This window comes from Gallinula chloropus (genome assembly GCF_964237585.1).
Source record: "Gallinula chloropus genome assembly, chromosome: 19".
NCBI classification, from domain to species: Eukaryota; Metazoa; Chordata; class Aves; order Gruiformes; family Rallidae; genus Gallinula; species Gallinula chloropus.
The window spans coordinates 63,036-90,079 of NC_140104.1; the positions used below are offsets into that span (position 1 = coordinate 63,036).

General features: G+C 49.1%; 2 protein-coding genes and 1 long non-coding RNA gene across 5 annotated transcripts; 2 read left to right on the plus strand and 1 right to left on the minus strand.

Annotated features, from left to right (window-relative positions):
* Positions 1-1,828: 1,828 nt before the first annotated feature.
* Positions 1,829-10,727, plus strand: LOC311199161 (argininosuccinate lyase). 2 transcript variants are annotated; one of them, XM_084273213.1, is made up of 17 exons: positions 1,829-1,931; positions 2,053-2,115; positions 4,142-4,336; positions 5,173-5,256; positions 5,582-5,638; positions 6,197-6,294; positions 6,650-6,727; positions 6,976-7,053; positions 7,196-7,248; positions 7,649-7,711; positions 7,930-8,044; positions 8,688-8,772; positions 8,944-9,003; positions 9,232-9,315; positions 9,581-9,661; positions 9,883-9,989; positions 10,494-10,727. In XM_084273213.1, the coding sequence occupies exons 2-17, from the start codon at positions 2,104-2,106 to the stop codon at positions 10,636-10,638; spliced, it is 1,395 nt and encodes a 464-aa protein (XP_084129339.1). In that variant the 5' UTR covers positions 1,829-1,931; positions 2,053-2,103; the 3' UTR covers positions 10,639-10,727. The 2 variants fall into 2 exon arrangements, with proteins under 2 accessions (XP_084129339.1, XP_084129340.1); XM_084273214.1 differs by lacking the exon at positions 5,173-5,256.
* On the minus strand, positions 2,802-20,084 carry LOC311199164. The gene is made up of 6 exons (XR_014617734.1): positions 19,987-20,084; positions 12,277-12,412; positions 6,916-7,009; positions 6,254-6,392; positions 5,479-5,615; positions 2,802-2,870 (listed from the first exon to the last, which is right to left on the minus strand). It is a non-coding gene; the product is annotated as an uncharacterized lncRNA (long non-coding RNA).
* On the plus strand, positions 12,613-25,313 carry GUSB (glucuronidase beta; the record flags this gene model as incomplete). 2 transcript variants are annotated; one of them, XM_084273212.1, is made up of 12 exons in its annotated part: positions 12,613-12,849; positions 14,560-14,748; positions 15,224-15,405; positions 15,926-16,068; positions 16,580-16,767; positions 17,678-17,830; positions 19,448-19,626; positions 20,019-20,165; positions 21,090-21,174; positions 22,761-22,937; positions 23,557-23,692; positions 24,934-25,313. In XM_084273212.1, the coding sequence occupies 12 exons, from the start codon at positions 12,613-12,615 to the stop codon at positions 25,089-25,091; spliced, it is 1,974 nt and encodes a 657-aa protein (XP_084129338.1). In that variant the 3' UTR covers positions 25,092-25,313. The 2 variants fall into 2 exon arrangements, 1 of the variants encoding a protein (XP_084129338.1); XR_014617732.1 differs by having other exon boundaries at positions 12,645-12,849; positions 23,532-23,692; positions 24,934-25,154.
* Between the last annotated feature and the right edge of the window lie 1,731 nt (positions 25,314-27,044).

Sequence of the window (27,044 nt, forward strand, 5' to 3'; positions counted from 1 at the left end):
CTCACCCTGCAGAGAGATGCACATACAAGTAAGAAAGAAAAATTACAGATAGGCCTGGAACTAATGGAACAGAAACAGGAGCTTTCACTGGTGTATTTAACCATGTAGCTGTTTAAATACACCTAATATTTAGAAATCAAAGCTGTCCTCTATCACACACACATAGGGTTAAAGATGTGAAAACACCAATAGCAAAGTAGATAGAGGGCAACTCTGAAAGTGCCACAGAGATCCCATCTCCCATTTTCTGTGGATCACAACTGGTCTCTGAGGGAGACCAGACCAGTCTTCGAATGGGTTGTGCATGTTCCACACAGCCAGTCTCGAGCCCCTGTCACAAACACCCCCATGTAAAGCCACTTCCTGTACAGAGTTCATTCTGGATGTAAATCTAGTGATTACTATTTTTCCAAATCCTCAGCAACCTCCTGTCAAAGCCCAGAATAAGGACAGAGAGATTCATAAAAAAGTTGAGCACAGGAGAAGCATTAAAAATGAGGGACTTCAGAAAAGAAAGAATCCTAGCAAAAAAAGGTTCAGAGAGGTTCTCTCAGGTGTCCTGGCTTTGGTCAGGATGGAGTTAACTTCTTTTGTAGCAGCGGATGGAATGCTGTGTTTGAGAGTTAAAATGAGAGCAGTGCTGATAACACCCTGATGGTTTTAGTTGCTGTCAGACAGTCAAGGACTTTCTCAGCTCTTCATATTTCTCTATTCATGAGAAAGGAGGGGCGAAGCCAGGACAGGTGACCCAACTGACCAAAGAGAGTATTCCACGCCAATTCCGTCCTGCCCAGGATATCGGGGGGCTGACGGGAGGAAGGCCGAGGGCGGCTCCGGAACGCGTGGGTTTTGGGGGACAGTCGGGTTCCGGGATGGCTCTGGGTGGCACAGCCTGAGGTGTGGGTTCGGTGAGACACTGCATTGGGTATCAACGGCTTCATAGATTTTTTGCTCTAAAGTCCTGTTAGCATTGTTATATTTTATCTTTCTGTTATCTTAGTAAACTATCCTTATCCCAACCCACAGGCCTCTTAGTTTCTTGGGTTTGGGGTTGTTATTTGCCCCTTCCTTTTCCCTTCCCTTGCCTCTCACCCCCTCCGCCCCCCCTTCTCCCCCTCCTCTTTTCCTTTAAGGAGCAGGCAGCTGCATGGATCTCGGCTCTCAGACGGGGTAAAACCACGACATCGGGGCAGACAGCATGATGCTCTGTGCATTTGCAAGCTGGAAGTCTGAAAGGGAACAAGGACATGACCCTAGAAAAAGAATTATCATAAGGGGAAATTTTTCAGAAGCAGTAAATTGATAGTGGACTATGAATCCAGGCATAGAGTTTGAGCCTTGTTCTGGACCGATACTGAAACAGCATGTTAGAAACCCAACTGCAAAAGGTACTTGCTCATTCAGGCTGGGCAGCCAGAGGCAGGCTGATGCTAGCCATGCCACTCTGCCTGTGTCCTCTCCACAAGAGAAGGCGGAAGATCTTCATCATGCAATCCCACTGCACCTGAGACTTCAACACAGAAACCGGATGATTAGGAGGGCAGAAAAGAACATGGCAAAGAAGGCTGAACTAGATCCCTTCCTACGGGAATTACCCTACAGGCCGATGACAACAGGGCTGGTTAGAGGTCAGAAAATCCCCAAAGGGGACAAGAAAACCGGGATGCACTTATTGAACTTCCTCAAGGGCCTCTGGCAGAGCGCTGAGGAAAAAAACCAGGCCGTGGTAGGAGAGTCCCTCAGCAAAGCAGAAACACCGCTGTGCAGCGGGGCGGTACGAGGGAAGCTGGGTGACCGGAACTGGGCCGGCCCCGGGGACACCCCGCCCCGCCGGGGCGGGACGAGCCGCCAGCCCCCGACGAGGTGTGTAAAAGCGGGACGGCGGGGCCGGGCAGCAGCGAGCGACCAGCCGGGGCTGCGCTACGGAGCAGGTGAGCGGGGCCGGGCGGGGATCGGGGACCCCGTCCCGCAGCCGGGCCGGCGCCGGGGCGGGCGGCAGGGCAGAGCCGAGCCTCACCTCACCTCACCTCCCGTCACCTCCCCGTCCCGCAGGTTGCACCAGTTGCCGAGATCGCCGCGCAAACGAGCAAAACGTCTTCCGAAATGGCAGCCGAGGTGAGGGGGAACTTTGCTTCTCCGGTGGGGTGGTCTCGGGGTGCTCTGGCAAACGCAGACTCAACTGCGTTAAAATCTAAGTCCCCAGCCTAGCGCCCTGCCATTGCCCTCAGGTTCTTCCCCTACCTGGGAGAGGCTCATAACCCGTGCGGTTCGTTCCTGGTGGATTGTTTTCAGGCGGCAGCTTGTGTAAGCACTTCTGGGTAGGAAAGCTGTGTTTTCAGTTTCCATGCCCGGTAGGCAAGACGTGACGAGTCATCTCAGCGAGTCATGCTTTCTGCCTTCCAAATGGCTACTACAGCTTTGGCTTTCCCTGCTCTGGGTTACAGACAAGTGTCTGGCAGCTATCAGGCTATGAGAGCCACTTCTCTAACCAGAATCCTGTAGCTAGCTAAAGTTAATCTTTCAGGTTTGATTTCTGACCCACTGCTTACTTTGGTGGAAACCCATAATACTGAAGATATACCTAGATGCCTGTAACTGTTCCCTGCTCCCATTCAAGCACCTAGCCTCTGGTATTGGCCTTTACTTTAGCATCCCTTATGCCATGCTCCTGTTGGCACCAGATGCACACTAAGGACCTCTAACACTCTTTCAGTTCTGATTCCCCCTCTGCCTTCCCTCAGCTTTCAGGAAAAGCTGCCTTAAAGATACCAAAAAACAACATACCTACACTCTCGTGTCCATTGGGTCTCTCCTGCTGTCCTCTCAGGCACTTGCTTCAGCAGGGATTGGCAAAGGTGTGGAGACAGTCACTAGGGAAAAAGTTTCTAAGGTTACTACTCAACAGTGCTTTGACTGACTGATAAAGCCCTGGCACAGATTAGAGTGAACTGTTCTGCCACCTTCTTGCTGTCCATGGTAGTTACAGTGTAGAGCATGAGAAGACTTGACAGAAGTGCTTAAAAGAGATCAAGATTAGTAATTATTATCCACCCTGCAATGGCCCTTCCTTTAGATGTCCTCCAGTTCCTTCTTTTTGTGCCTGCTAGTGCTGGAAATTTGCTTTTGAAATCTTGCATAAGTTTTAAAGGTCTTTGCAGTAGTAAAATAACTGTATCTCAGTGTGAGTTTATCAGCTAGGGCTTCACCTGGGCAAGCAAAAAGCTTCTGATCAAGTGACAGACATAGCTATTACCTAGTGAATCCATTCAGTTGCTGAATCACAGGTGAAAAAAGCTTTTATATATATATATATATATACAAACACACACCCCCCCTGCTGCGAGGCATAGCTGGAATTGCGTCCCTGTGTTGGGTCACCCAGTGAAGTAGTTATGTAAATGACACATGCAAGTGTGCGAGGTTACTATACGCACTGGAGTTTGGGTGGAAAAACAACCTTTGTTTCTGTGTGTTTTAAAATCTTTTTCTTGATTTATTTTTCTGAGCATTCCTGATGCTGAAAGGTAGCCAGGCATCCCTTTCTAGAGTCTGCACCTTAACCAGTTTTATGCTAATTTAATGCTAAAGCTTGCAAGCACATCATGGATTCTGGAGATGCTTCACACGGCAACATGAAATAATTCATATTGTGGCTTCTGCTGGCCCACAGCTCTTTGTCCATCAAAGAAAAATCTCTCTGTTAGCAAAACAGCACAAAAAGGACTTAGAGGATACTAACTTTCCTTACTGTCCACTTTAATTTCCCCCGCCCTTTAAAAGGCTGTCAAAGGGTTGTTGACCTGCAGCTGCCTCAAGAGAGAAATCTGTGCTGGTCTTGCAGCATATTCCCTGATATTCATTTCAAAGATCTCCTGCAGAGGTAAAGTATTTTGGAGGATTTCTGAGGGAGAAGTCAGAGCTCAAGGGCTAAACGTTAGCAACCGTGACATGTTCTTTAACTACAACTACTTGCCAAAGACCCCAAAGTCCAGGGGCCTTTCTAGTCAGTGCTGCCACACTGAAAGGCCACAACTGAGCATGGCTTTTATACTGGATAAATAGATCATTGAGCATTACATAGCGCATAGGGTCTTTGCTGAAATTACCAGGCGTCTTTAATTTGCTTTGTCCTTTCTCTCAGGGGCATAAACTTTGGGGAGGAAGATTCAGTGGAAGCACAGATCCAGTCATGGAGATGCTCAACGCTTCCATTACCTTTGATCAGAGACTGTCCGAAGTTGATATCCAGGGAAGCATGGCTTATGCCAAAGCCTTGGAGAAGGCTGGGATCCTATCTAAAAGTGAGCTGGAGAAGATCCTGAGTGGCCTGGAGAAGGTATTTCTTTCCTTCACAAACTGTCATGCAGGCTGAAACAAATGCTAGTTTTCTGACAGCATCTCTAGTAGCCTCCTGGAGTTGGCCTCACTTCACTTGGAGGCTTCTGGGCAGGGGATTGATGCTCAGATTCTTCCCACTAAAGGCACCAAAGCCCAGCAGTAGGATGTGAACCAGCTGACAAACCCCAGTGACAGCCTGCAGCCCCGATGAGCACATTGTCAGTGCTCATGATGCCAGTCCCGGTGCTTTGGGGAGATTTACTCAGGGTGACCTGACCACCCATCCTCTTCAGACTGAGCATGCACCAGGAATTGTTCCAGTATGAAATAGGAATACTTTTTTCTGCTGGCACTGGGGATCCCTTTGAGTCTGGCTGCCTGAGCGGGCAGAGGCAATGCATAGCATTGTATAGGGGCAAGAGAAGGCCACAGCTAAGCACTTTTTTCAAAAATCCATTGTTGTTGCTCACCCGCCATGGACAAGGGTAACTCTATACAATGTTTGTATAGGAAAGTCTTTGTGGACAATGCTAGAGCAACCACTGGCATTGCAGCTCCCTCTCTCCCTGCAGTGCTTAAATCCTCCTGTGGCCATAAGGCTGCAGGACTGCCACAGGCAGAGAGGTGAACCCCACCAAGTGCAGTAGGGAATGTCAGGATAGAGCAAGCGGACAGCCTTGGCCTGAAAGAACAGGAACGTCAGCGCTTGTGTGAGACTTAACACTTTGATTTCCCTTGGGGTGACAGAGGTCGGTATTTGCTGGGGACACTTCCAGCCCCCATGTGCAGCAGGTGGCAGTAAGAGCTGACTGATGTTTCTGCTGATGTTTGTAGATCTCTGAGGAGTGGTCTAAAGGTGTCTTTGTGGTGACCCAAAGCGATGAAGATATCCACACTGCCAATGAACGCAGACTAAAGGTTTGGCTCCTCTGACCTCTTGCCCCCATTCCTCTGTAGCAAGATCAGCCTGACACAAAGTGCCTGTGCCCCTGTCCCTCTGTGAATTTCCACTGGACATTGTAGCACTGAAACCCCAGGCACACAACCAAGTGTCTCCAGGACCCCTTTTTGTGGAAAAGCCACCGTACAGCACAGAGCACAAACTTGCCCTTCCCCAGAAGGGATCCTGCGGCTACTCACAGATTCCTACTGCTGAGTCCCTTCCAGGCGGGGGGATCTGTTCATGTAGAGTCTCCTCCTCGGACCACAAAGGTGTTGATAGAAATTCTCCTCTTGTCCCCAGGAGCTGATTGGAGATATAGCTGGAAAGCTGCACACTGGGAGAAGCAGGAATGATCAGGTATTTATATAGCTGGTTGTTTTTCCCTCCTTCCATATTCCTCCCCCACCTCAGATCCTTAATCAAATGTATTTATGCCATCTTTCACAAGGCCTGACACTCCAGCATCCCTAGGGCAGTGACACTACTGAGACTGCCCCACACAGAGGAATGGGCTCTGCAGCATTGCATCCTGGTTTTAAAAGGCCAGAAACTTCCACTGATACTCCTTTGAAAGCTTACAGAAACCATTTGTTTACTGGCTGGGTATTATGCATCTTTCAGGATCAGTCATTCTAATGATGAACATCTAGTGTCAGTGGGAGATTTTCTGATCCAAAGTTGACAGTACCTGAGAAGTCCACTCTAAAGAATGGACTTTGGTCCTCTTCATGGAAAGCAAGATACAGCAGTTTTCACAAATCAGTAACCAGGCATGCATTCATTAAAGGAAGAGATATCCCCTCATTGTTCTGGGTGACGGGAAGGGAAAACTATTCCAAAGCTTTCTGCCAAACACTATCTGGTCACTAAGTCCCTCACATTTTGCCTTGACTGACTGCGGCTGATCTCATACAGGTTGTGACTGACTTGAAGCTGATGATGAAGAATTCCCTCTCTGTCATCTCCACTCACCTCCTGCAGCTCATCAGGACCTTGGTGGAACGCGCTGCCATGTAAGTCCTTTTCCATGGCCAGGGCCTTGGCCTTCCTGGGGCAGGAGACTTCCAGGCTTCCTCTTGGACGCCAAGCAGGGCAGCAGCTGCAGGGTCTTCTGCAGAGGAAGGTACAGGAAGGCAGTGTGTGATAGCACAGGGAAAGGCTTAGGGCAGACACACCACGCTGTGAGATCGGGAGCTCTTAACCCTGTGTGCTTAGGCTGAAAGGTGAAAGGGAGAGGAAGACACCAAGTAGCTTCAGCTCAGGGCAGGCAAAAGAAGGCTTCTTTCTTTGTGACCTTGCTAGAAAACCCTGGGGTGGAGCTGCCACTGCCCTCTGTCCTGACAGCTCTTGCTCTCCTTTCACATGCAGAGAAATTGATGTTATCTTGCCTGGCTACACTCACCTGCAGAAAGCTCAGCCCATCAGATGGAGCCAGTTCTTGCTCAGGTAACCCCCTCTCACACTTGGCTGGAGAAAGCCTTCTCCACCCTTGGGGCCCTGACAACCCAGAGGTGATCCTGCAGATTGGAACAGGATCTCCCCAGGTTCCTGGGTGGCTCTGTCTGGGAAGCCCAAGCACTGAGTGGGCAATGGAGGCCATGAGCTTGTACGCTCCAGCCTTCGGCCACTCTTACCTCTGGGGTCCTGTGACATTTTCTGACTCCAGGTGCTTCCCCTCTCATGTCCTTTCCTAGCCACGCCGTTGCTCTGACTCGTGACTCTGAGCGCCTGGGAGAGATCAAGAAGAGGATCAACGTCTTGCCTTTGGGAAGGTAAGGCCCACTGACTAACAATGACTAGGCCTTGCTTTGCTCTGCAAAGACTGCCGAGGTGTCTCCTCACTTCCTAGAGCTCAGTTTTGGTTGGAATGTACAGGGTCTCTCACATGACTTCTGTTCCTTTCTTCCCTGGCAGCGGCGCTCTGGCTGGCAACCCACTGGAAATTGATAGAGAGCTTCTGCGCAGTGGTAAATGTCTCCTTATGACTGAGAGGCACAGGTCTACTTATAATATCTCAGAGGGAGGGAGGAATCTATACATGGATCCCAATGGCACCGTAATGTCCCGGACCAAAAGCCTTTCTTTCATAAGGCTTTTCACTACCACAAGACAGGCAAAGAGGTTGGAGTAGGAAGAGACACCTCTACAGCACTCTCCCTGCCTGAGGTTAACAACAAAGTCCCCATTCAGTGTAACCTCCTCTGCTGCACACTGACTGCCTGGGCTCTTAACAAAGACCCCACTGAGCACAGCTGTGTTCTGGGGACTGCTCAATGGCTCACAGCCACCTTCATGCTGGGGCAACCTGAGGCCTTCAAGCTCTAGTCATGCAAACCTGACCTCCTCTGTCCATCACCTTCCCTACAGAGCTGGACTTTGCTTCCATCAGCCTGAACAGCATGGATGCCATCAGCGAGAGAGACTTTGTGGGTAAGCACAACCTGATCGCTTCTTGCCCCCACTGTTTTAGAAACAGGCTTCACAGACCTTCCCAGCTCACCTCCCTCAGCAGGAGGATTGGAAGCCCTCACTAGGAAGTACTTATGCAAAAATCCCTCAGCTCATATTTAAACTCCAGTCCGAGCCCCTCTGGCTTGACAAGCACCCAAGCACGTTTTTCACCTCCTGGTTTTGTGCCTTCTCTGCAGTGGAATTCCTCTCTGTTGCCACTCTGCTGATGATCCACCTTAGCAAGATGGCTGAAGATCTCATCATCTACAGTACCAGCGAGTTTGGATTTCTGACCCTTTCTGATGCTTACAGGTAGGCCTCTGAGCAGAGAGCTTTCCCTCAGCTATGCCCTTCTGAGGGAATGAGACATTGTTTGGGGTCTCCCTGCTGTACAAGGCTGACAGAACATTATAGTTTGGCAGAACGCAGCCTCAGGGAGAACATTGCTCTGTAACAACCCCTTCTCTCTGCTCAACCAAGCCTGCATTCAACAGACACCCCTCCCTAGCAACTATTGGCAGACACAACTTCCTCCGCTGCTGGGAATGCCTGCCAAAGCCCTCCCCGCACTAGCCAGGCCTGCCCCCCTGACAGATTTCCTGTCTCTCCGAGCAAAATGACTGCAGCTCTCCCACTCTGAGGTCACAGCAGCTCTTAAGCTGAGCTGCTGATGCCTCCTCTGGAGGGGCCTGGGAGGAAGCCTCCTTTCTGCTTCCTCCTTGAGAATTACAGCATGGTCGCTGCAAACACACCTGCAAAAACAAAGGCTGTGCTGTGGGAAACATGACAAACTCGGCACACCCACTTCACTGCTCTCCTACACCTCAGAAAGCTGTCTCGGGATGGGGTGAGGGCTATGTGGCACTTCTGGACGCCTGGGCCAACATGCTGCACGCTCTGTGGCTGCAGGGACTGGGGCTGGCTCAGCATGACATGCCAAACACTCTTCTTTCAGCACTGGCAGCAGCCTGATGCCTCAGAAGAAGAATCCTGACAGCCTGGAACTGATCCGCAGCAAAGCTGGACGGGTGTTTGGACGGGTGAGCCCGCTAAAGAAAGAAGCGGGGTGGGACCTCTGCTACTGGGGCTGGAGAACATTCTTTCTCCTCGCCGCTGTGTGAGGACACGGGCCCAGCCAAGGGGCCTCACCTCAGCTGGGGCAACACGCTTCTCTTTCCCCAACTAACTGCCTCACCTACTTCTCTCTGCAGTTGGCTGCTATTCTCATGGTTCTCAAAGGGCTTCCAAGCACCTACAACAAGGACCTGCAGGTAAACCAGATGTTAGCGTTCAGACCATTGCTCTGAGCACAGACAGCTCTTTCCTCTTGAGCACATTCCCCTACAAAGACACTGCTTGTGTGCAGAGTGCTGAGCAAGAGGCTGAGGCACAACGTGATGCAGCAGACACCCCAGCCGTAGCAGGAGCCCTGGGGATGGCTGGGCTCTTGGGCTGCATCAGGTTGACTTACAGCAGTTTCCATCCCTGTTCTCATGCAGGAGGACAAGGAGGCTGTCTTTGATGTGGTGGACACCCTGAATGCCGTGCTCCAGGTTGCCACCGGAGTGATTTCTACCCTCCAGGTAAGGCTTCAGCCTCTCACTATTGAACATGGTTGGGGTGCACATTCTGTGAGTAACAGAAGTAAAAGGGCTCTAGACTGCTGTGAAGATGAAGGCTTTTCAGTGGCTCAGCCCTTGTGCTCACTATGTCCCCCCCACTGTCAGCTGCTCAGGGTGTCGGAGAGGCCTTTTAGAGCCAGGTCCCTTCTAGATGAAGCTGTGACCACTAACATGTCCCCAAGGAGCTTATGATGGTAATGTCTCCCTCTGACTCTCCTTTCTGCAGATCAACAAGGAGAACATGGAGAAGGCACTGAGCCCTGAGATGCTAGCTACTGACCTCGCTCTCTACCTGGTTCGTAAAGGAGTAAGTATCAGAGGGTGACACAAAGCTGTGATTTCTTTGGATGCAGAATATTCTGTTTTGTTCCCAAGTGATCATCAACACCGGGACAACAAACCCAGATTCAGATTGCATTGCCCTAAGTGAAAATAAGCCAACCAAAAAAGAGAGCACATCCATTCTTTCCTCTGAGGTTGCATCCCAGTTTCCTGGTCACTGACTCTGGCCTCTGCTTCTCCCTGCAGATGCCATTCAGACAAGCCCACATTGCCTCTGGGAAGGCCGTCCACCTCGCAGAGTCTAAAGGCACGACCATCAATAATCTCAGCCTGGACGACCTGAAGAGCATCAGGTCTGTATCACTGGTACTTCCCTGTGACTCCCCTCAACAGGCAGGTATCAGCCTCCCCTTGCAGGGGGCTCCTTATGGTGCCCTTCCCCAAAAGGCCTGGCCCACCCAGCACCCCCGCATCCACTTGGCTTGAACATCAGTGCTGATACTGATGGGTCTGAAAACACTGAAGGGTCGACATCACTGCGCTCAGCCCCAGCAGGGCGAGGGCAGCAGCTTTTGGGAGGGACTGGAACAAACTTATGCCCTGGGCAGGAGGCACCAGCCCTCCTGATGGGCTTGGCTCCAGACTTCCTTGGTCTCCCCTTGGAGCTGAGTCTTTGGTCTGCCGCAAGCCGCTCCTGACAGGCTCTGCAAGCACAGAAACAGGGCTGCGGGAAGGCTTTGCCCTTGGAAAAAGGCTCCGTCTCCTCTCCCTCCCCACCTCTGCAGGCAGTGAGCAAGTAAAGGCAGGCAAGAGCACCCAGCACTCTCTGCTGACACCTCTTCTCTTTGCCTCCCCAGCCCCCTGTTTGGCAGTGACGTCTCCCAGGTCTTCAATGTCGTCAACAGTGTGGAGCAGTACACGGCCATGGGTGGTACCGCCAAGAGCAGCGTGACTGCCCAGATCGAGCAGCTGAGGGAGCTGCTGAAGAAGCTGAAGGAATAAGCTTAAGAGTGTGGGGAGAGGTCCCATAGATGCAGCGTTGTGCCTATCACACTAATGTGGAGTTAATAAACACTGGGGTGTATGTAGTTCACTGAAACTCCTGTCTTGTGTCTTTCCTCTTTGGGGCAAGATTGAGCTGGGCTTCCTTAGTCCTTGTGAGGCCTGGGAAATGTTCACTGGTGTGGGAATGTGGCAGAGAAGATGTGTCATCGGGTATGAAGTTCCATCGAGCCAGCAGGTAGAAAGCTGCAAGAGCATTAGCGCGTGAGTTGAGCAGGCTTGTGTGTATCCACAAAGAGAGATACTTGGTGGAACACAGACAACACCTGTCACAGCTCCACCTATCACTGCCCTCCTCCTAGCACTGTGTTTTCCTGGCTGCCTCCTGGAATGAAGGTCCACCTCACCATTACCTGGCAGCGGAAATCACTTTGGCTTGGGCACGTCTCAACCAGCAGGTCACCCCCACAGTCTCCTCAGCACATCACAAAACTACCTTTGCTCTGGTTTACACTGAAGCACAGGGTTGCATTGTTCCTTTGCATGAGGAATTTACCCTGATTTACCCCCAAAACTTAAAAAAAATTAAATACATCCCTAGCATTGTATTGCTTGTCTCTTCCACAAACCACTTATCTTCCCTTTGTCCTTATCGAAGAAAAATCAGCATAAAGACCAGGAAAAGTCTTACTTGATGAACGAAGGGCCAGGAATATCCTCAGCTCCTTGCTCTTACTGCCATGGATCTCTGTTTCAGCAACCGTGTCTCACCTTCCAGCTAAGTTAGCTGTGGCAGGAAACTTAATTATATACTCTTAATTCAGGTGTAGAGGTGACAGCATCAGCCAACACCAGCTGACTCCGAAGAAGGGATTTTCTCCTCCCCAGCTCACAATCCTTTTCTTTCCCCACGTAAGTTTTCTCTCAGTTTTCTCATTCCTGGACAGTACCTTTATATGTCTCAGCTGACTAGACGTCAGCTTGTTCCCAGCCTGCACTATTCAGCATCTTGGGGGTTGGCACTAAGTAATGTGGAGGGTTGTTTTAGCAGATTATAATTTTTCAGTCTCTTGCTTAAATAAATATATTTCATAATCACTGGTGTTCCCCATGTGAGCATCCACCTTTCTGATATTCTTAGGGGTCACCAAGCCTTTTATTGATCTGCAGTCAGATACAGCATGACTGACAGCTGCTTATTGCACATGGAGGTAGATATGCTCATCCAGGAAACAAACATAGGCGACAAATACAAGAACTATGACATTAAAATCAATCTGAGAGCACTTCCTTCCTCCTTTGCCCCTGTGATACCTTCCTCCATCCTGCTTTATCGAATCATAGAATGGTTACAGTTGGAAAAGACTTTCAACATCATCGAGTCCAACCACCTATCCAGCCCTACTAGGTCCCACACTGGACCATGTCACCAAATACAACATATACCCCTGTTTTAAACACCTCCAGGGATGGTGTCTCAACCACCTCCCTGGGCAGCCTGTTCCAATATCTAACAACCCTTTCAGAAAAGAATTTCTTTCCTGAAATCCAACCTAAACGTCCCTTGGTGCAACTTAAGGCCGTTTGTACTTGCCCTGTCACATCTCGGAGGGACACTGCCTGACAAGGAAACGTTACCGTGCTTCACCGGCGGGCCCAGAGCGGTGGTTGTAACACAGAGGCCATCCTCCTGCGTGACACAAGACGCCATCTGACCATCAGTGCTCTTTGGCACCTCCAATAAGCTCTTGCTCTTCCACTTCGACGAGTCACTCTAAAAATAAATAGAGGACAGCAAGTAAATAATTAAAAAAACTCCCACAGCCCGGCAACCCTGGGCACAGCCCACCGCCTGCAAGCGTCTTTACGCCAAGCTACCGATGCCATCGGCGGGAAGGGCTTGTCGTCTCGTCCTCCCGCATCGTCCCCTGCCCGGGCCGGGGGAGGTCCCGCCGCGGTGGGGACCGCCCCAAGATGGCGGCGCGAGCGTCAGGCGGCGTGCTGAGCCTGGCTCTGGCGGGCGGCTGCTGCCTGCTCCTGCTGCTGGCGCCGGGGCGGGCGGCGGCCCCGCGGGGCGGTATGCTCTACCCCCGGGAAACCCCCTCTCGGGAGCGAAAGGAGCTCGGCGGCCTCTGGAGCTTCCGCGCCGATTTCTCGCCCGGTAGGGACGCCGGCTTCGTGCAGTCCTGGTACCGGCAGCCGCTCCGGCAGGTACCGCGGGGCCGGGAGCGGGGCGCGGGCAGGGGCTGCCCCTTCCCCGGGGCGGTGCAGGGCGGTGTGGGATGCTCTCCTCCCGGGGAGAGCTCCCCTGCAAACCAGGCTTCTTTCCCCTCCCAAGAACACCGGTTTCCCCCTTCCTACCCCGCCGGGCTTGCGGGCAGCCGCTCCTTGCCCCTGCGCAGTGCCTCGTCTCTGCGCAGAGGCTCTTTTTAAGAGGCCCTCTAATTGGCGGTCTCTGATTATCCCGGCTGTGCTTAGAAGCCAGAAAGCATCCGAATAAACCGCAGCCACCTTTGAGCTGTTGTAGAAAGCCCCGTGATGCAAAAGCAAGGCTGGCCTTGCTCAACGTTTACCTGCGGTCACCCAAAAACCGGCCAGGAAAGGGCACCCTGGGATTATTTATTCCAAAGCAGCCAAGTGCAGGCAAACAAGTTCTGGAGTCGCTGAAATCCATGAGGAAATTAACACCATTATGTAAAGGGAAGAAGTCGGGTATTCTGTGTGTGAAATGTGCAAGCCCTTTGTCATTTCTATTTTAGCCCTTTAGGCAGTTGTTTGCCAAATTGCAGAAGGAGAGAGGAGCGGAATGACACGATGTTGCCACAAAATGTTGCAAAAAGAGGTGGCCAGAGGAGAGAATCTGGACTGTGCCCCCCAAAGGAAGGCTACTCTCCTACTTCGGACATCACAGAATCTCCCTGAAGGAGACAGACATTGTGGCCATCCCAGTCAAAGCTCATCCTTTATCAGATACGAGAAAAAACACTTCGCCATCCAAGGATTTTCCTGCTAGGATTTTCCGGTGTCTAAGAAGGGTGCTGAGTTTCGCCACAGTGCTGGTGTGGTTCAATGCTGAGTCAGCTGTGCACATGATGCTCACCCCTGGGCTACCAGACCTTCCTTGTTCTGCTTTCCATGGAAAGGGGAAGTGCTCCCGCTGCGTGCTGCTGCAATGCTTGTTTGTGGAACATGAAAAGGGCAGTAGGTGCTAAAACTGAACGGCTGGATTTTACAATAGCATCCGGTTACCTCAGTGTTAAATGCCGTACAGTGCTGTCTGCCCATAACCCTTTTATTAAAAATAAGTGAATTGACTCTCTTGTAATCCTAAGGAATCTGTGTTGCTTTTAGGGACTGACAAAGGCTGGGCGTCCCCCGTCTCTGGGGACCTTCTTTGGGGGATCTGGCCCAAAACACCTGATAGCCTTGCTACCTTTCTATTGCAGCTCTTACCCTGACAAGCAGCACCCCATAGCAGTGAACAACACCAGCACTGCACACCAGACAGTGAGAGCTGCACAGGAGAAATTACGGTTTATGGAAAGTCCCAGGCTCAAAACAACCACCTGGGCAATTATTTTTTCTCCTCCCTCGCTTCTCTGACCCTGCAGTACCTGTGCCAATAATGAAAGCATTTCCCTATCATAAATCAGGAGGGGAAAAAGAGACAAGCACCTTCTTCCCATAGGAACAGGCAGGCTCCTCCTGGGTCTGGTATCAGGGAGGACTCGTATAGGAACTGTGACAGACTGCACCTGCTTTGTCTAAACAGGATTTTCCCAAGTATTTCCACTTGGCAAAGGGATTGTAAGGCTGTTAGGGGAAGGGGACACCTCCAACAGTACAAGTTGGACAGTCAAGACAGTAAAATTTCTTTTTTCAAATGATCTCTTCCTTCCTTTTCTGTCCAATTCCTGCCAGACTGGTCCTGTGATTGACATGCCAGTGCCTGCCAGCTTCAATGACATCACTCAAGACCCCAGCTTGGAGAACTACATTGGCTGGGTTTGGTATGAGAAGGAGGTGCTGCTTCCTCTCCGCTGGCTTCAGGATGACCTCAGCACCAGAGTGGTACTCCGTTTCGGTAGTGCCCATTACTACTCCATTGTGGTACGTTGCATGGGAAATTGTCCATGTGTTTCCAAAATCACACTGCACTAAAATCTGTGCTATCACTTCTTCAGCAAATGTATCTGCCTGGATTTTTATATTAATTTGCTGTTTTCTTAATTCTTGGCTGTTTTCCTCCAGCTAAAAAATTGTCCATGTTTCCCAAGTCTTTTTTCCCATCCTCCAGCATCAGGAGAATATCCTCCAATATCAATGTAACTAAAACATTTCTTTGCTTCAGGATCTGCCCAGAGCAGTGTGTCTCATTGACATTTGTTTGTACGTGACCCAGACCTAGGTCCTAGTAAAGAAAGGTCTGCTAGATTAATCCCTCAGGGAGTAAGAGCCCAGAACAAAGTTCGGTGTCAACTGGAATCCCGACAGCCCTTTGCCTGGCCTCTTCCCTTCTCCCTGCTGTGCTCACCACAAAACCCAATAACCTTGCCTCTTGGGCTCATGGGTGTCTTCTCCACAGTGGGTCAACGGAGTGCAAGTTGTGAAGCACGAAGGGGGCCACCTCCCTTTTGAAGCAGATATAAGCAGCATCGTCCAGGGCAGCCCAGGGATCCCCTGCCGCATCACTGTTGCACTTAACAACACACTGACACCCCATACTCTGCCTCCGGGGTCGATTCAGTACATGAATGACAAAACGAGGTGAGTTGGTAAAGTGCTGAACTGCAGAGTTTATCCCAGGGATGAGAGAGTGGGAATTTTTTCGGCTGCTGGTTCATAAGAGCCTCTGCACAACTTACAAAAGCACAGGTTGTATATATGCCAAAAGTAATCAGTTTGTCAGGGTTGAGTTTAAGTTTCAGTGTTATGTGGAATTTGCACTGAGTTCTTGCATCTGTTTTATACACGGGAAACTAAGAAGCTATTTGCCAAGCTGAATCAGTGGCAGATTAGAGAAGCTTGAGTTCAGCTGGAAGCGGCAAGTCCTGGCTGTCCTGAAGGATCAAACCTCTTTGGTGAGTTAGATGTTAACTGGCAGTTCCCTTCAGTGCAGCAGCAGCAGCAATACTGGGAGATAGATCCAGCCTGCTGTAAAGATAATTTTACCAGCTAGCATGTGTTCTTACATTATTGTTTTAGAATGCTAGTGCTCATATGTGCTGCCTTCAGTTCTCCTGTAATGAAACATAATGTAGCCATTTCTCCTGTCTTGCTCACTCAGGTACCCCAAGAACTACTTTGTACAGAACATCAGGTTTGATTTCTTTAATTATGCTGGAATCCATCGCCCGGTTGTGCTTTATACCACTCCTTCTGTCTACATAGATGATATTACAGTGACAACTACTTCATCAGAGAGCCTTGGTAGGTCCAGAACACTCACAGCAGCTACCTCAGGCTCCAAATGGAGATGACAAGGGCAGCAGAGAAAATATCCTGTAAAAGTCTGATTCAATTTGTTTCATAGTTCCATTCTCTTGAACCTGAGCTGGTCTAACAGCTCAGCAGCTGTAAGAATATGGTAAAGAGTTCAGAAGCAATGAGAAAAAAATAAGTGAAAGAGAGAACTGTTGAAGTGAAAGGATGATCAGGTGTTTCTCAAAGTAGAGTTTCTCAGTAGCAGCAGTCTTCCTGCCACTTAAAGCAGGGTCATCTCCAAGTAACAAAGTTGTGTGATACTCAAATCTTGCTGGAAACTTCTGGACCTCAAGACAGTCAGGTCATGCTTCTTATACTCAATTCATGCCACTCTGTCATTGTTCTACATCGCCCTCATTTTTTAATGCTGCTCTGTGTGAAAACCCTTCCAATACTTGATGCCTGCCTTTTTCCTCTCCTGCCAGTCTCTGATTGTCTTTTGTTTCCTTTGAACCAGCAATGGTGAAATACCAGGTGTCGGTTGTTGGCAGCACGCTTTATTCCTTGGCCCTGAGTTTACGTGACCAAGAGGGGAAGGTGGTTGCTACAGGTGATGGGCCGTCTGGACAGCTAAAAGTCCTGAACCCAAATCTTTGGTGGCCTTACCTGATGCATGAGAACCCTGGATACCGCTACTCCTTAGAGGTAACAGTGACGTTCCTTCCTCTGTGTGTGTGTTCTTTCTGACTTAATAGGGTTAAGAAACTGCCATATGGGGCCCATCTTCCATACTTGTCTTCTTCCATGGATCCTGTTCACGTGGCCAGAGTGGCATTGCTAATTATGCAATAATCAAATCAAGGTTTTACAGCTTCCTGGATGCTGAACTGAAAGATCTGTTGATGAGAAGAGGGGGTCATCCCTGAAGTGCGCACATGTACTCTCAGATGCATTCAGGGCCCGATCCATCCCTTGCAAAAGGACTGTTTGATGCAGTACAGGGGAGGAGATAAAGCCAAAACGGAGGGTTTCTGAGCAGCAGGCTGCTGACCTCGTCTTCCCTGTGCTTTGCCATGCAACGAGCTTCCCACTCTGCAAAACGAGAGTTCAGCTTCAGTAGCATGAGCCTGGAAGTTCAGGATGAGTAGTGAAGTTTAGATGTAGAAAATAAGGCAGATGAGGTGCTGTGAGCCTCCAGGGGCTCAGGTTTGTATCTCTCTGAGCAGATGACTCTTCAGTCATTGCCTTGTGCCAAGGTGCAGAGTGGAAGAGGTGTACTGCTGCCTTGCCTGGGGGATGAAATGGCCTGGATGAGTAAGGGGAAAAGAAACTGAAGCTCTTGGGATGAACAAGCCCCAGAAGGGTCATCCAGGCCTCAGTCTTCATCCTTCAACTTCCCCAGCTTGGATGTCTATTTTCTGTTTAGTGAGATCTTGCTCTTTCCTGGAGAACCACAAGAGTCCTCTGAAGCAGTGGTGAGGAGCAGACGGCGTGCCAAGGCAGGGCTGGGGAACAGACAGGCGGTCAGGATAGCCCTTATGGACACGGGACAGGGAGGACAGGGTGTCCTTGCAAAGCCCAGCACGTGACTTTTGTCTCCTTTTTGGAAATCCAGGTGAAAATGGAGGCACAGGTGAATGGGGCATTGCTGGAGGACGTTTATACACTCCCGGTTGGCATCCGCACTGTCCATGTCACAAGCTCGCAGTTCCTCATCAATGGCAAGCCCTTCTACTTCCATGGCGTCAACAAGCATGAAGATGCAGATGTAAGTGTGTGACACCCATGGTGGGGACACATAATGGCATCTCCCTTTGCATCACTGAGGTAGTGCCAGCTCTTCCCTTTCTGCTCGGGGGGGCTGTTTCCTCACACTGTTTTTCCCCTCTAGGAGCCACCAGCCTGGAATTTCACCAGCATTTAGGGGACACCACGCCCAGTCCTGCCAGACTTGTAACATCCCTCTCGGCCACAACCTGGCTGTGCTGGCAGAGGAGCTAAACTACCTCCCAGCCATGGTTTACCAATGATACAAAGCTGGGACGCGTGGCTGACCCACAGAAATACTGTGCTGCTATCCAGTGAGACCTGGACAGGCTGGAGAGCTGGGCAGGGAGAAACCAGATGAGCTTTAATAGAAGGGAGTGTAGAGTCTTGCACTGGGAAGGAATAACCATATGTATCGGTACAGGCTGGGCGGTGAGCTGTTGGAGAGGAGCTCGGCAGAGAAGGACCTGGGGGTCCTGGTGGGCGACAGGCTGGCCATGAGCCAGCAGCGTGCCCTGGGGCTGAGAAGGCCAATGGGATCCTGGGGGGCATTAAAAGGAGTGTGGCCAGAGGTCAGAGGAGATGATCCTCCTCCTCTGCTTTGCCCTGGTCACGCCCCACCTGGAGTGTTGTGTCCAGTGCTGGGCTCCCTGGGATAAGAAAAGACAGGGATCTCCTGGAGAGAGTCCAGCAGAGGGTACAGAGGGGATGAGGAAAGGCTGAGTGAGCTGGGGCTGTTCAGCCTGGAGAGAGGAGACTGAGAGGGGATCTGATCAGTGGTCATCAATAGCTGAAGGGTGGGACACAGGGGGCCATGGGCAGCCTCTGCTCAGTGTCTGTGGGGACAGGACAAGGGGCGATGGGCTCAAGTTGGAGCACAGGGAGTTCCCCCCCAATGTGGGGAAGAACTTCTTGCCGGTGAGGGTGAGGGAGCCCTGGGACAGGCTGCCCAGGGGGTGTGGAGTCTCCTTCTCTGGAGAGATTCCAGCCCCGTCTGGACGCCGCCCTGTGTGCCCTGTCTTGGGGCCCCTGCTTTGGTAGGGGGTGGGACCCCATGGGCTCTGGGGATCCCTTCCAACCCCGACAGCTCTGTGAAATAGCGGCTCCCCGGCCCGGGAAATGCCGGGGACAAAGTCTCGGGCGGGGTGCTGGAGCTGCGAGGCGCGGCCCGGCCACAGGGAGGCCCCGCGGCCGCGCCAGAGCCACCCCGGCCGGGCAGTGCCAGAGCCACACCGCCCCGCCGGGCCGCTCACCTCAGGGGAACAAACACTCCGCGGTACCGGGAGGAGGGCTGTGCTCAGCGGGAGACACAGAGCCCCACCGGTCCGGGGTGCTCCTTCACCCTGCCCTCCCCAGCCTGCCTCATGGCTAACACCTGTGGAGGGGAGGGAGAGGGCAACGGTAACCCCAGCAGCCTGACTGCATCCACCATCCTTGTGGGTTGTCCAGACCACCAGCGGTGCCCCCTGAAAGGCAAATATTGCACAGAGAGACAAGGTGTTCAGCTGGAAATGGCGCCCAGGGAGCGAGCAGGGAAGCGTGGTGCCCAGTTGATGGGAAGAGAAGCCCTGGCCTGGCCTGGCAGCGTGATGGGGTCTGGTGTCTCTTTCCCCTCCAGATCCGTGGCAAAGGCCTCGACTGGCCCCTGATCATGAAGGACTTCAACCTGCTGCGCTGGCTGGGGGCGAACTCTTTCCGCACCAGCCACTACCCCTATGCTGAGGAGATCATGGACCTGTGTGATGCCTATGGCATCGTGGTGATCGATGAGTGCCCGGGAGTGGGGATTAAAATGCCGTAAGCGATTGCTCAAAGGACTCTTCCCCTGCTTTCTGTATTCATCCCTGCCGCAGTGTCCCCCTCCCCTCCCACAGCACCCATTGTCCTGATAACGGTAGTACTTTGCTCCATTTAGAAATCAGCCTGTTGCGCCAAGTGTGCCGAGTGAGGTTGGGCAACCAGAGGGTGTTTTTGCGACATGGCCATTGTGTCATTTGGTCCAGCTTGATTAACCAGCCCAAAACACGGCCCTGAACTGTGCAGCAGGCTTTGGGGAAATAGGGCAGAAGCTATATTTAGTGCTGGGACTCAGCTGTGCTTTTACACCCCAGAGGCTTGAGTTTTCACAGGCAAAGGGGATGGATTTTATACCCTCACCTCACTGGGTCTTGCTTCCTTCTGTCATCCAGCGAAAGCTTTGGGAACAAGTCCTTGCAGCATCATCTTGTTGTGATGGAGGAGCTGATCCGCCGGGATAAGAACAGGCCGTCAGTCGTGATGTGGTCGGTAGCCAACGAGCCAGCATCGGAGCTGCCCCCAGCAGCTTACTACTTTAAGTAAGTGCGTCTGCTTGTATGCAGAGCTGAGGCTTGAATCTTGGGAGATGGTGCATCTTTTTCCTTTGGGATGGCACAGAGAAGTGGGGAAGAGAAGGCAAACATTTTTTTTGGAACCCTGAAACAATACCCTCAGATGTAAATTAAAAGTTTAACTGCTTCATGCGTTGAATTGATGCTCAGAATCGCACAAGTCTCAACCTGTTGTTTCTGAACCAGCAAGGCTCTGCAAAATTACTAGGATTCCATTTGGTCTGAGCCTCTCTTGAGCTAAGGCCTGATGGGAACAGGATGGTCCTTGTTACCAATGGAAGATGAGTGCTGAATTCTTTGAGAATGACAGCAAAGCTGTAAAATAATTGGCCTCTAATCTGAAGACAAGCTCCTTCAGTTAGTGCTAAGTTAGTTGTTTTGCACGGGGTTGTGATACTTCACTTCTAAGCCACTGCATCGAGTCCCAAGTTTTAATTTTAAAGAGATTTAAGCTTTGGATAGCCAGGAGTCCTCTCTGTAATGGGGTGGCAGTCTGTCTGAGTAGCTGCAGGTGCGTTAAGAGGTAACTGTGAATTTTCATTCTTCAGAATGATCCACCACCCTCCTGCAACATCAGGGTAGCAGCAGAGCTTGACCCTCCCATTCTGTGTCTCATCTCCCAGGGTTTTCTCAAAAGCAGCCAAGCTTGTGACTGCTCTGCCTGCTGCAGTCTTATGCTGTGGCAGGAACACAACCCAAGAGTTGTTCAGAAACTTCCCATTACCCTTCTTAATTTTTGTCTTCAAACCCACCATCCCTTCTCCAACTTAATTAAAAATACTCTGCTAAATCAAAAGCAGATCGGGAGGGGGGGCAAGGACAGAACTTGCAGAAAGGGGGCTGTGCTTCTTTATGCTGTTGTTGAACTCTTGCTTTACTGTTTGCAAACAGGACAGTGATAGCTCACACTAAAGCTCTCGATCCCTCCAGACCAGTAACCTTTGTGACAGATGCTAATTATGCTCTCGATCATGGTGTAAGTTTACTTTATTTTCTAGTTTTTAATTCCTACATTAACTTTCCACTTCCAGTCATTTGTTTTACGGTGTTTCCCCCCCTCCTCCCTGCATGTACTGGAGGTGTTTAACAGGGAGAGGCAGAAGAAAACTTACAGTTTTGTTTCTAGTAGAAAGTCCCTTTTCCTGTAGTTGCAGTCCAGCCGAAAAAAAAGTACCTGCAAGAGAGAGGAAGAGTTCTTTGTCTTGAGTGTGAAGTATGCAGGATCAGGCCCCTGGCTTTATTAACATTATAAGGCTTTGCCATCCCATTGGTTGTGTTTACTAATGCTCAGGCTTTTCACTGGCAATTAAACCAAAGCTTAAACCTCTTTAAGATGCTAACAGCCCTTGTGGAAGTTTAAAGGACAGAAGCTTCTATTTAATTCCTGCTTTAAATTGCTCTGGGTCTCTGGCAGATGTCTGTTAGCGTTGAATAATCTGAAAGCTCTTCCAGCTTTATAATTAAGGGTCTAGAGCTATTTGAATAGCCAGACCGTACTTTCCTTGGCTGTCTAGGTCTTAAACTGGCCATAGCACAGATCAAACATACAAATTTGTTTCCAGGATAGTTCCTATATAATTTTTAATGTTTCAAGATGGCTTTATACTACTTGTGACTGCTATAAAATAAAGACATCTAGCAGGTCAGTTTGTGGGTACATGATATGTGTCCCCCCTACGGGTTACACCTGGTGTTTCAAGCTGTTCTGCCTTTGTAACACGTTCCCCCCCACACAAAGCAAAAAAAAAAAAACACCAAAAAAAAACCCACCCCAAACTCGTGGCCATAATTTGGAAGGAACCCAGGAGGGTCCTACTCTGGCATACTTCCCTTGCATCAGACACACACACACACACACACACACACACACACACACACTTACACACTTACACACTTCAAGATCCGTTCCCCACCAGCATGTCCCAGCTAGTTTGAGGAGACATGGAAAAAAAAAAAACCAAAGAAGATATGTCACACACCAGAGTGAGATTAGAACTTTTTTCTTTTATTACAAAACATGTTAAGAGAACATTGAACAAGTTACATACAACATCACTTTATCTTTAGTGGGCTTTGTGCCCTTTTATCATACTGTCCATGTGGTAGAAATGGCATATAACTTGCAGAATGCTTAGTCTTAGTATTGCACCATTGATGCACAAATTTAGTTGCTAGTCAAAATATGTGACCACTAACTTGATAATCACATTCCAATACTCAAAAAGTACATATAGATGTACCAGCAAGCCAGAGACATCTTGGAAACTCAAAAACTTCTAACAAACCTGAGGATGAAATGGGTTCATCTTGTCTAACTCTTTTCTGGGACTTCCTAAGTCTGTAAGAAAAATCCCAAATTAATATGCTATCATCTTATTACATTTACCCTGCTTTTTTTTTTCCTGGGAAAGATGTTGGGAGGGCCTGCGTGAAGGGAGGGAAAAGACTTTAATTCTACATGTAATGAAACTTGATTCCATGAAGTGAACCAAGAGGATTTAGCTTTAAGGAATGAAGGTTTGCTTTGACCCGTGACAAAACACTCTCCGTTGTTTTCTGTAGGCTCCTTACGTGGATGTAATTTGTGTAAACAGCTACTTCTCCTGGTATCACGACCCAGGCCACCTGGAAGTTATTCCACTACAACTCACTACACAGTTTGAGAACTGGTATAAAACCTACCAAAAACCCATTATCCAGAGTGAATACGGAGCAGACTCAGTCCCTGGACTTCACAGTGTAAGTGCTGTAAGATGCCCTAGGTGGAGAAAAGCACTGCTGCTTTGACAGGGTCAAACTTAATTAGGAAGAGTTGGGTACCACTGAGCCTGCCTACTTAATTGTGAGATGCATTAGCTTGTAAACATCCAAAAGACTCCAGGATGGAATCCTGCTCCACTGAAATCAATCAGCTTTGCCACTAACTAACATTAGATTCTACCTAAGGGGAAGTTGTTAGCTTTGAGCGAAAGCACCGAGCACTCCGAAACCTGAACTTTGGCATTTGTAGGAAACGCTTAATCAGAAGATGGGACACTGAGCCCGGCCATTCAGTTCCCAATGCTGTCCTGCACAGAATGGGGGGACACTCCTGTACCTATCATGATAAAGCACCATTGCCAAGGAAAACCACACCCCCACCAAGTATACATGGCACCATGTTTGTATTCTATGTGCAAAGTTTCCCCTTGTAATTTCAGTACCTGGTCACGAAACAGCCATTGTTAATGCAGCCCCAGCCGCCGTAGAGTTTGTCATGAGGAAGCAGGTCCCCAGCAAATAGGCAGTTCACAGATAGAGCCTCTGCTGAGATCAACTGTCACCTTTGTTCAGGGCCACCTCTTTTTCCTGGCTGTAGGATCCACCTCTTATGTTCAGCGAGGAGTACCAGAAAGCTCTGCTAAGGGAGTACCACTCCATTTTTGACAAAAAGAGGAAAGAATATGTGATTGGGGAGCTCATATGGAACTTTGCAGATTTCATGACTAATCAAGGTAGGCTGTTCTTCATATTCTAAACAACTCTCCATCCTCCCTGCAAGTTTAAAATCGTTTATGACACACAAAGAATACTGTGCTGTAGGGCAGGACAAAAGGGCCCTCTGCTTACCAAGATGGAGCACTGCGGTACTCTCTGACAAAGTCCAGTGTGACCAGAGCCAAGAGGGAAGGTCCTGCCTATACTTAATGCACCCTCTCTCTCTCCAGCCCGAGGTCCTAGATGTCCCACCTGCAGAGGTGCTACCCAGAACACGGCACTATGCGCTAGGGCAGAATGCAAGGGAAGCTCATGAGCAGACCCAGATTGGACTTGGCTGTCGCCAACTCAGAGCTTGTCAGCTGTTAGGGACGCATCTCACTTGCTTCATATTTCATCTGCAACTGCCCTTGGTTACAGAGCACCTTAAGTAATGTAATATTAACTTGGCATAGAGCTTTACCGAGAGAGGACCAGATGCCATGCTAACAGCAACTGTCTATTGTGACACTCAAAGTGCATTAGCAAAGTTTGCAGCATTACTTAATGTACAGTGCCAACAGTCACACTGAAATTAAACTACTACACTTCAGAAGGAGACCCAGTAAGGAACCGGTTATGCATACGCCACCTGCAGTGAGCTAGGGTGGGGAACAGCCAGTGTTAACTTCAGGCAGAGAAACACCATTAAGAATAACCTGTAGAGCACCAATGTAGGTATTAGAAAGCTAAGCCATCACAGAAAAGCAGTCAGGAGAGTAATACTAGCTTCAGATAGGAGGATGGAGAAAAGGCAGACGAGTTCACACACACAGATGCAGTTCCAGTTTATCTACACGTTTCTAGTTTCCTGTGAAAACTAAAATAGACAAAAAGGACATGGACACCACTAAAGGACAGTGCAGTCAAACAGTAACATCATCATCAAGTTTCAATAATGGCAGAAGGAACATCTGCTGTAAATAGAATACTGATCAAATTAATGGGCACGCCTGAATTAACTGTATTACAATTTACCATTGTCACTGGTAAGTCAGTGACAATGAATTACAGCCATATTGCTCAATTACATCAATTAATCTTTCTAGGTTGACGTAAATTACATCTGCCAAGTTCCCTGTTGTACCTGATTATGTGTAGAAGAAAGTGCATAGGTCTCTTCCACCTCACCTGATTTAGCACATCCACTGTAGCAGTTCACAGCAGGGGAAAAAGAGCATTTTACATTTACTTGCTTTATTTTATAACTTCTCTACAGGGACCACACGTGTTTTGGGGAACAAGAAAGGAATATTTACACGCCAACGACAGCCCAAATCAGCTGCATTTGTTCTCAGAGAAAGATACTGGAAGATTGCAAATGAATCAAGCTGTCTTCCTCCAATAATAAAGTCACATACCCTCTTTCTAAAATGAAACCAAAAGGTATAGGGGATGGGTACTATGCTGAACTTGTTCATTAAATTTCTGTTTAAGTAAGATTTATGGCTGACTTGAGTGTTGCAAGTCTGATGCAGTTTCTAGTCCACCTGAAGTAGTTTCTGTGATACAAAGCAAATCAGAAACAGCAGTTTTCTATGCTTCGCCACAGCTGTAGGCTTCCTGTTTCCCAGTATTAAAATTAATATTCAGTTTTAACGAGCTGAAGTTAGAGATCCTGACTGAGGTATCTGTTTGTGGAAAAAAATAGTTACACGACACAAATCAATGCTTAAGACTTAAAAAACTCCAAGTTACTCTAAATGACCATCACATCCCTCCAATGGAAGTGAGGTTTTCCAGTTACACTCCCCTAACAGTTGCACTACTCTGATCACAGTAAGTTGTCCACAGGATTCCTGAGGAGTGCAGTTTATATAGCTTCTCTGTCTGGACAGAACATGTGGCAGGCTGAGAAACACTGAGAGTTCGGAGCTTTCAGGAGTGAATGAGCCACTACTACTATAAGGGTTCCAAACATACTCCACCAGAGTATGGAATTCATACTTCAGCAGTAAGGTGGAATATGGAACATTAAACTATTTTTAAAACTCTTTCATTTGACCACGGTACCAGAGCTGCTCCTATTAGATGTAGATTTACCTTCCAGCATGGAAGGGCTTCTTTCATACTAAAGGGTCACTGTGGACTACAGTAAAGTAGTCTAGAGGGTGAATTTGATCTAAGCTTTTTTGATACTGGCTCGAAGCATTCTGGGATAGGGCAATGTGTACATTAATGTGCACATGCTGCTTGAGACTGTAACATCCCTTTCAGGCTGCACACCAGTCTGAGGGAACTCGAGGCCAACGTTTAGACTCCAGTCACTTATGCCAATGCTCAAAAGAGCTCAGAATGCTTAGTGTGCAAGCTGCTCCTTCCAACACCCAGAGCTGTCCCAAAGCAGCAGCATCCATCACCTGTCAGACAGCCACAGGGCTGGGGGCTGCCTGCTGAGGTTTGGAACTTGGCACAGTGAAGTAGTTTCATTATTCTGATTCACAGATACTGTGTGAGACTCGTGATACGACTTTTTCAGCAGCTGGTTCTTCTGCCAGTACCAGTGACCAAACATCTGCCACTATAAGGAAAATACTTGCTCTTGTGTGCTGGCCAAATTCTCATTCCTTTAGACACAATACATGAGAAACCAACACTTCCACACTGCCACATGCAGAATGAGGACATAGATGTTTACTGCAGACTTCAAAACAATTTTTCTTAAGAGAAGAAACATACTATCAACATTCCTCAAAGTTACACCATGTTAGGTTTACAGGTGTTCTATACAACTAAAACCCCAGAATGTAAGTCTACTCGATGTACCATGCTGTAAGAGTACCATATTTAAGCCCACTACCAGAGTTGAAAGTCATTTCAAATTCTCAATCTATAAACAATTTTTTTAAAACCATTTTCTTCCCCATTTCAACAGTCATGACATACCAACAGCTGCCACAGCAAAATACAGGTAAAGTTTTGACATTGTTAACACATTACAAACCAGGGCTCAGACCCCTAGGACACCACACTGGACTTGTGGTTGCAGAAGAGAAATCTATTCCTTTCATCCAGTCCCAACAAAACAGATGGAAAGTTTAATACCCACATGCAGTTGCTGCTTGTTTTTAACAGCTCGGTGCCACTGTAAACCCAACCCACCCATCCAACCCCTCCCTCCTCCCCTAAACAGGAAAACATACAGCAGTTTCTAAATGCTGTGTGATCTTGTCGGAGCGGAGATAAAGCAGACCTACAGAACCAAGGAAAGTGGGAAGTGATCAAAATAACACATGGAACTTTCTTGTTTTGCATGTTGCTTAAAGTGTAAACAGTTAAAAGCATCAACACTGCTCAACCTTTACACACCCATGAGCAAACAACATTCAA

Bases quoted from the DNA above. Each gene is read 5' to 3' on its own strand.
- LOC311199161 (XM_084273213.1), top strand. The intron at 5,639-6,196 runs GTATTTATATAG...GATCTCATACAG, and splicing joins GGAGAAGCAGGAATGATCAG to GTTGTGACTGACTTGAAGCT. The intron at 9,316-9,580 runs GTAAGGCTTCAG...TCCTTTCTGCAG, and splicing joins GAGTGATTTCTACCCTCCAG to ATCAACAAGGAGAACATGGA.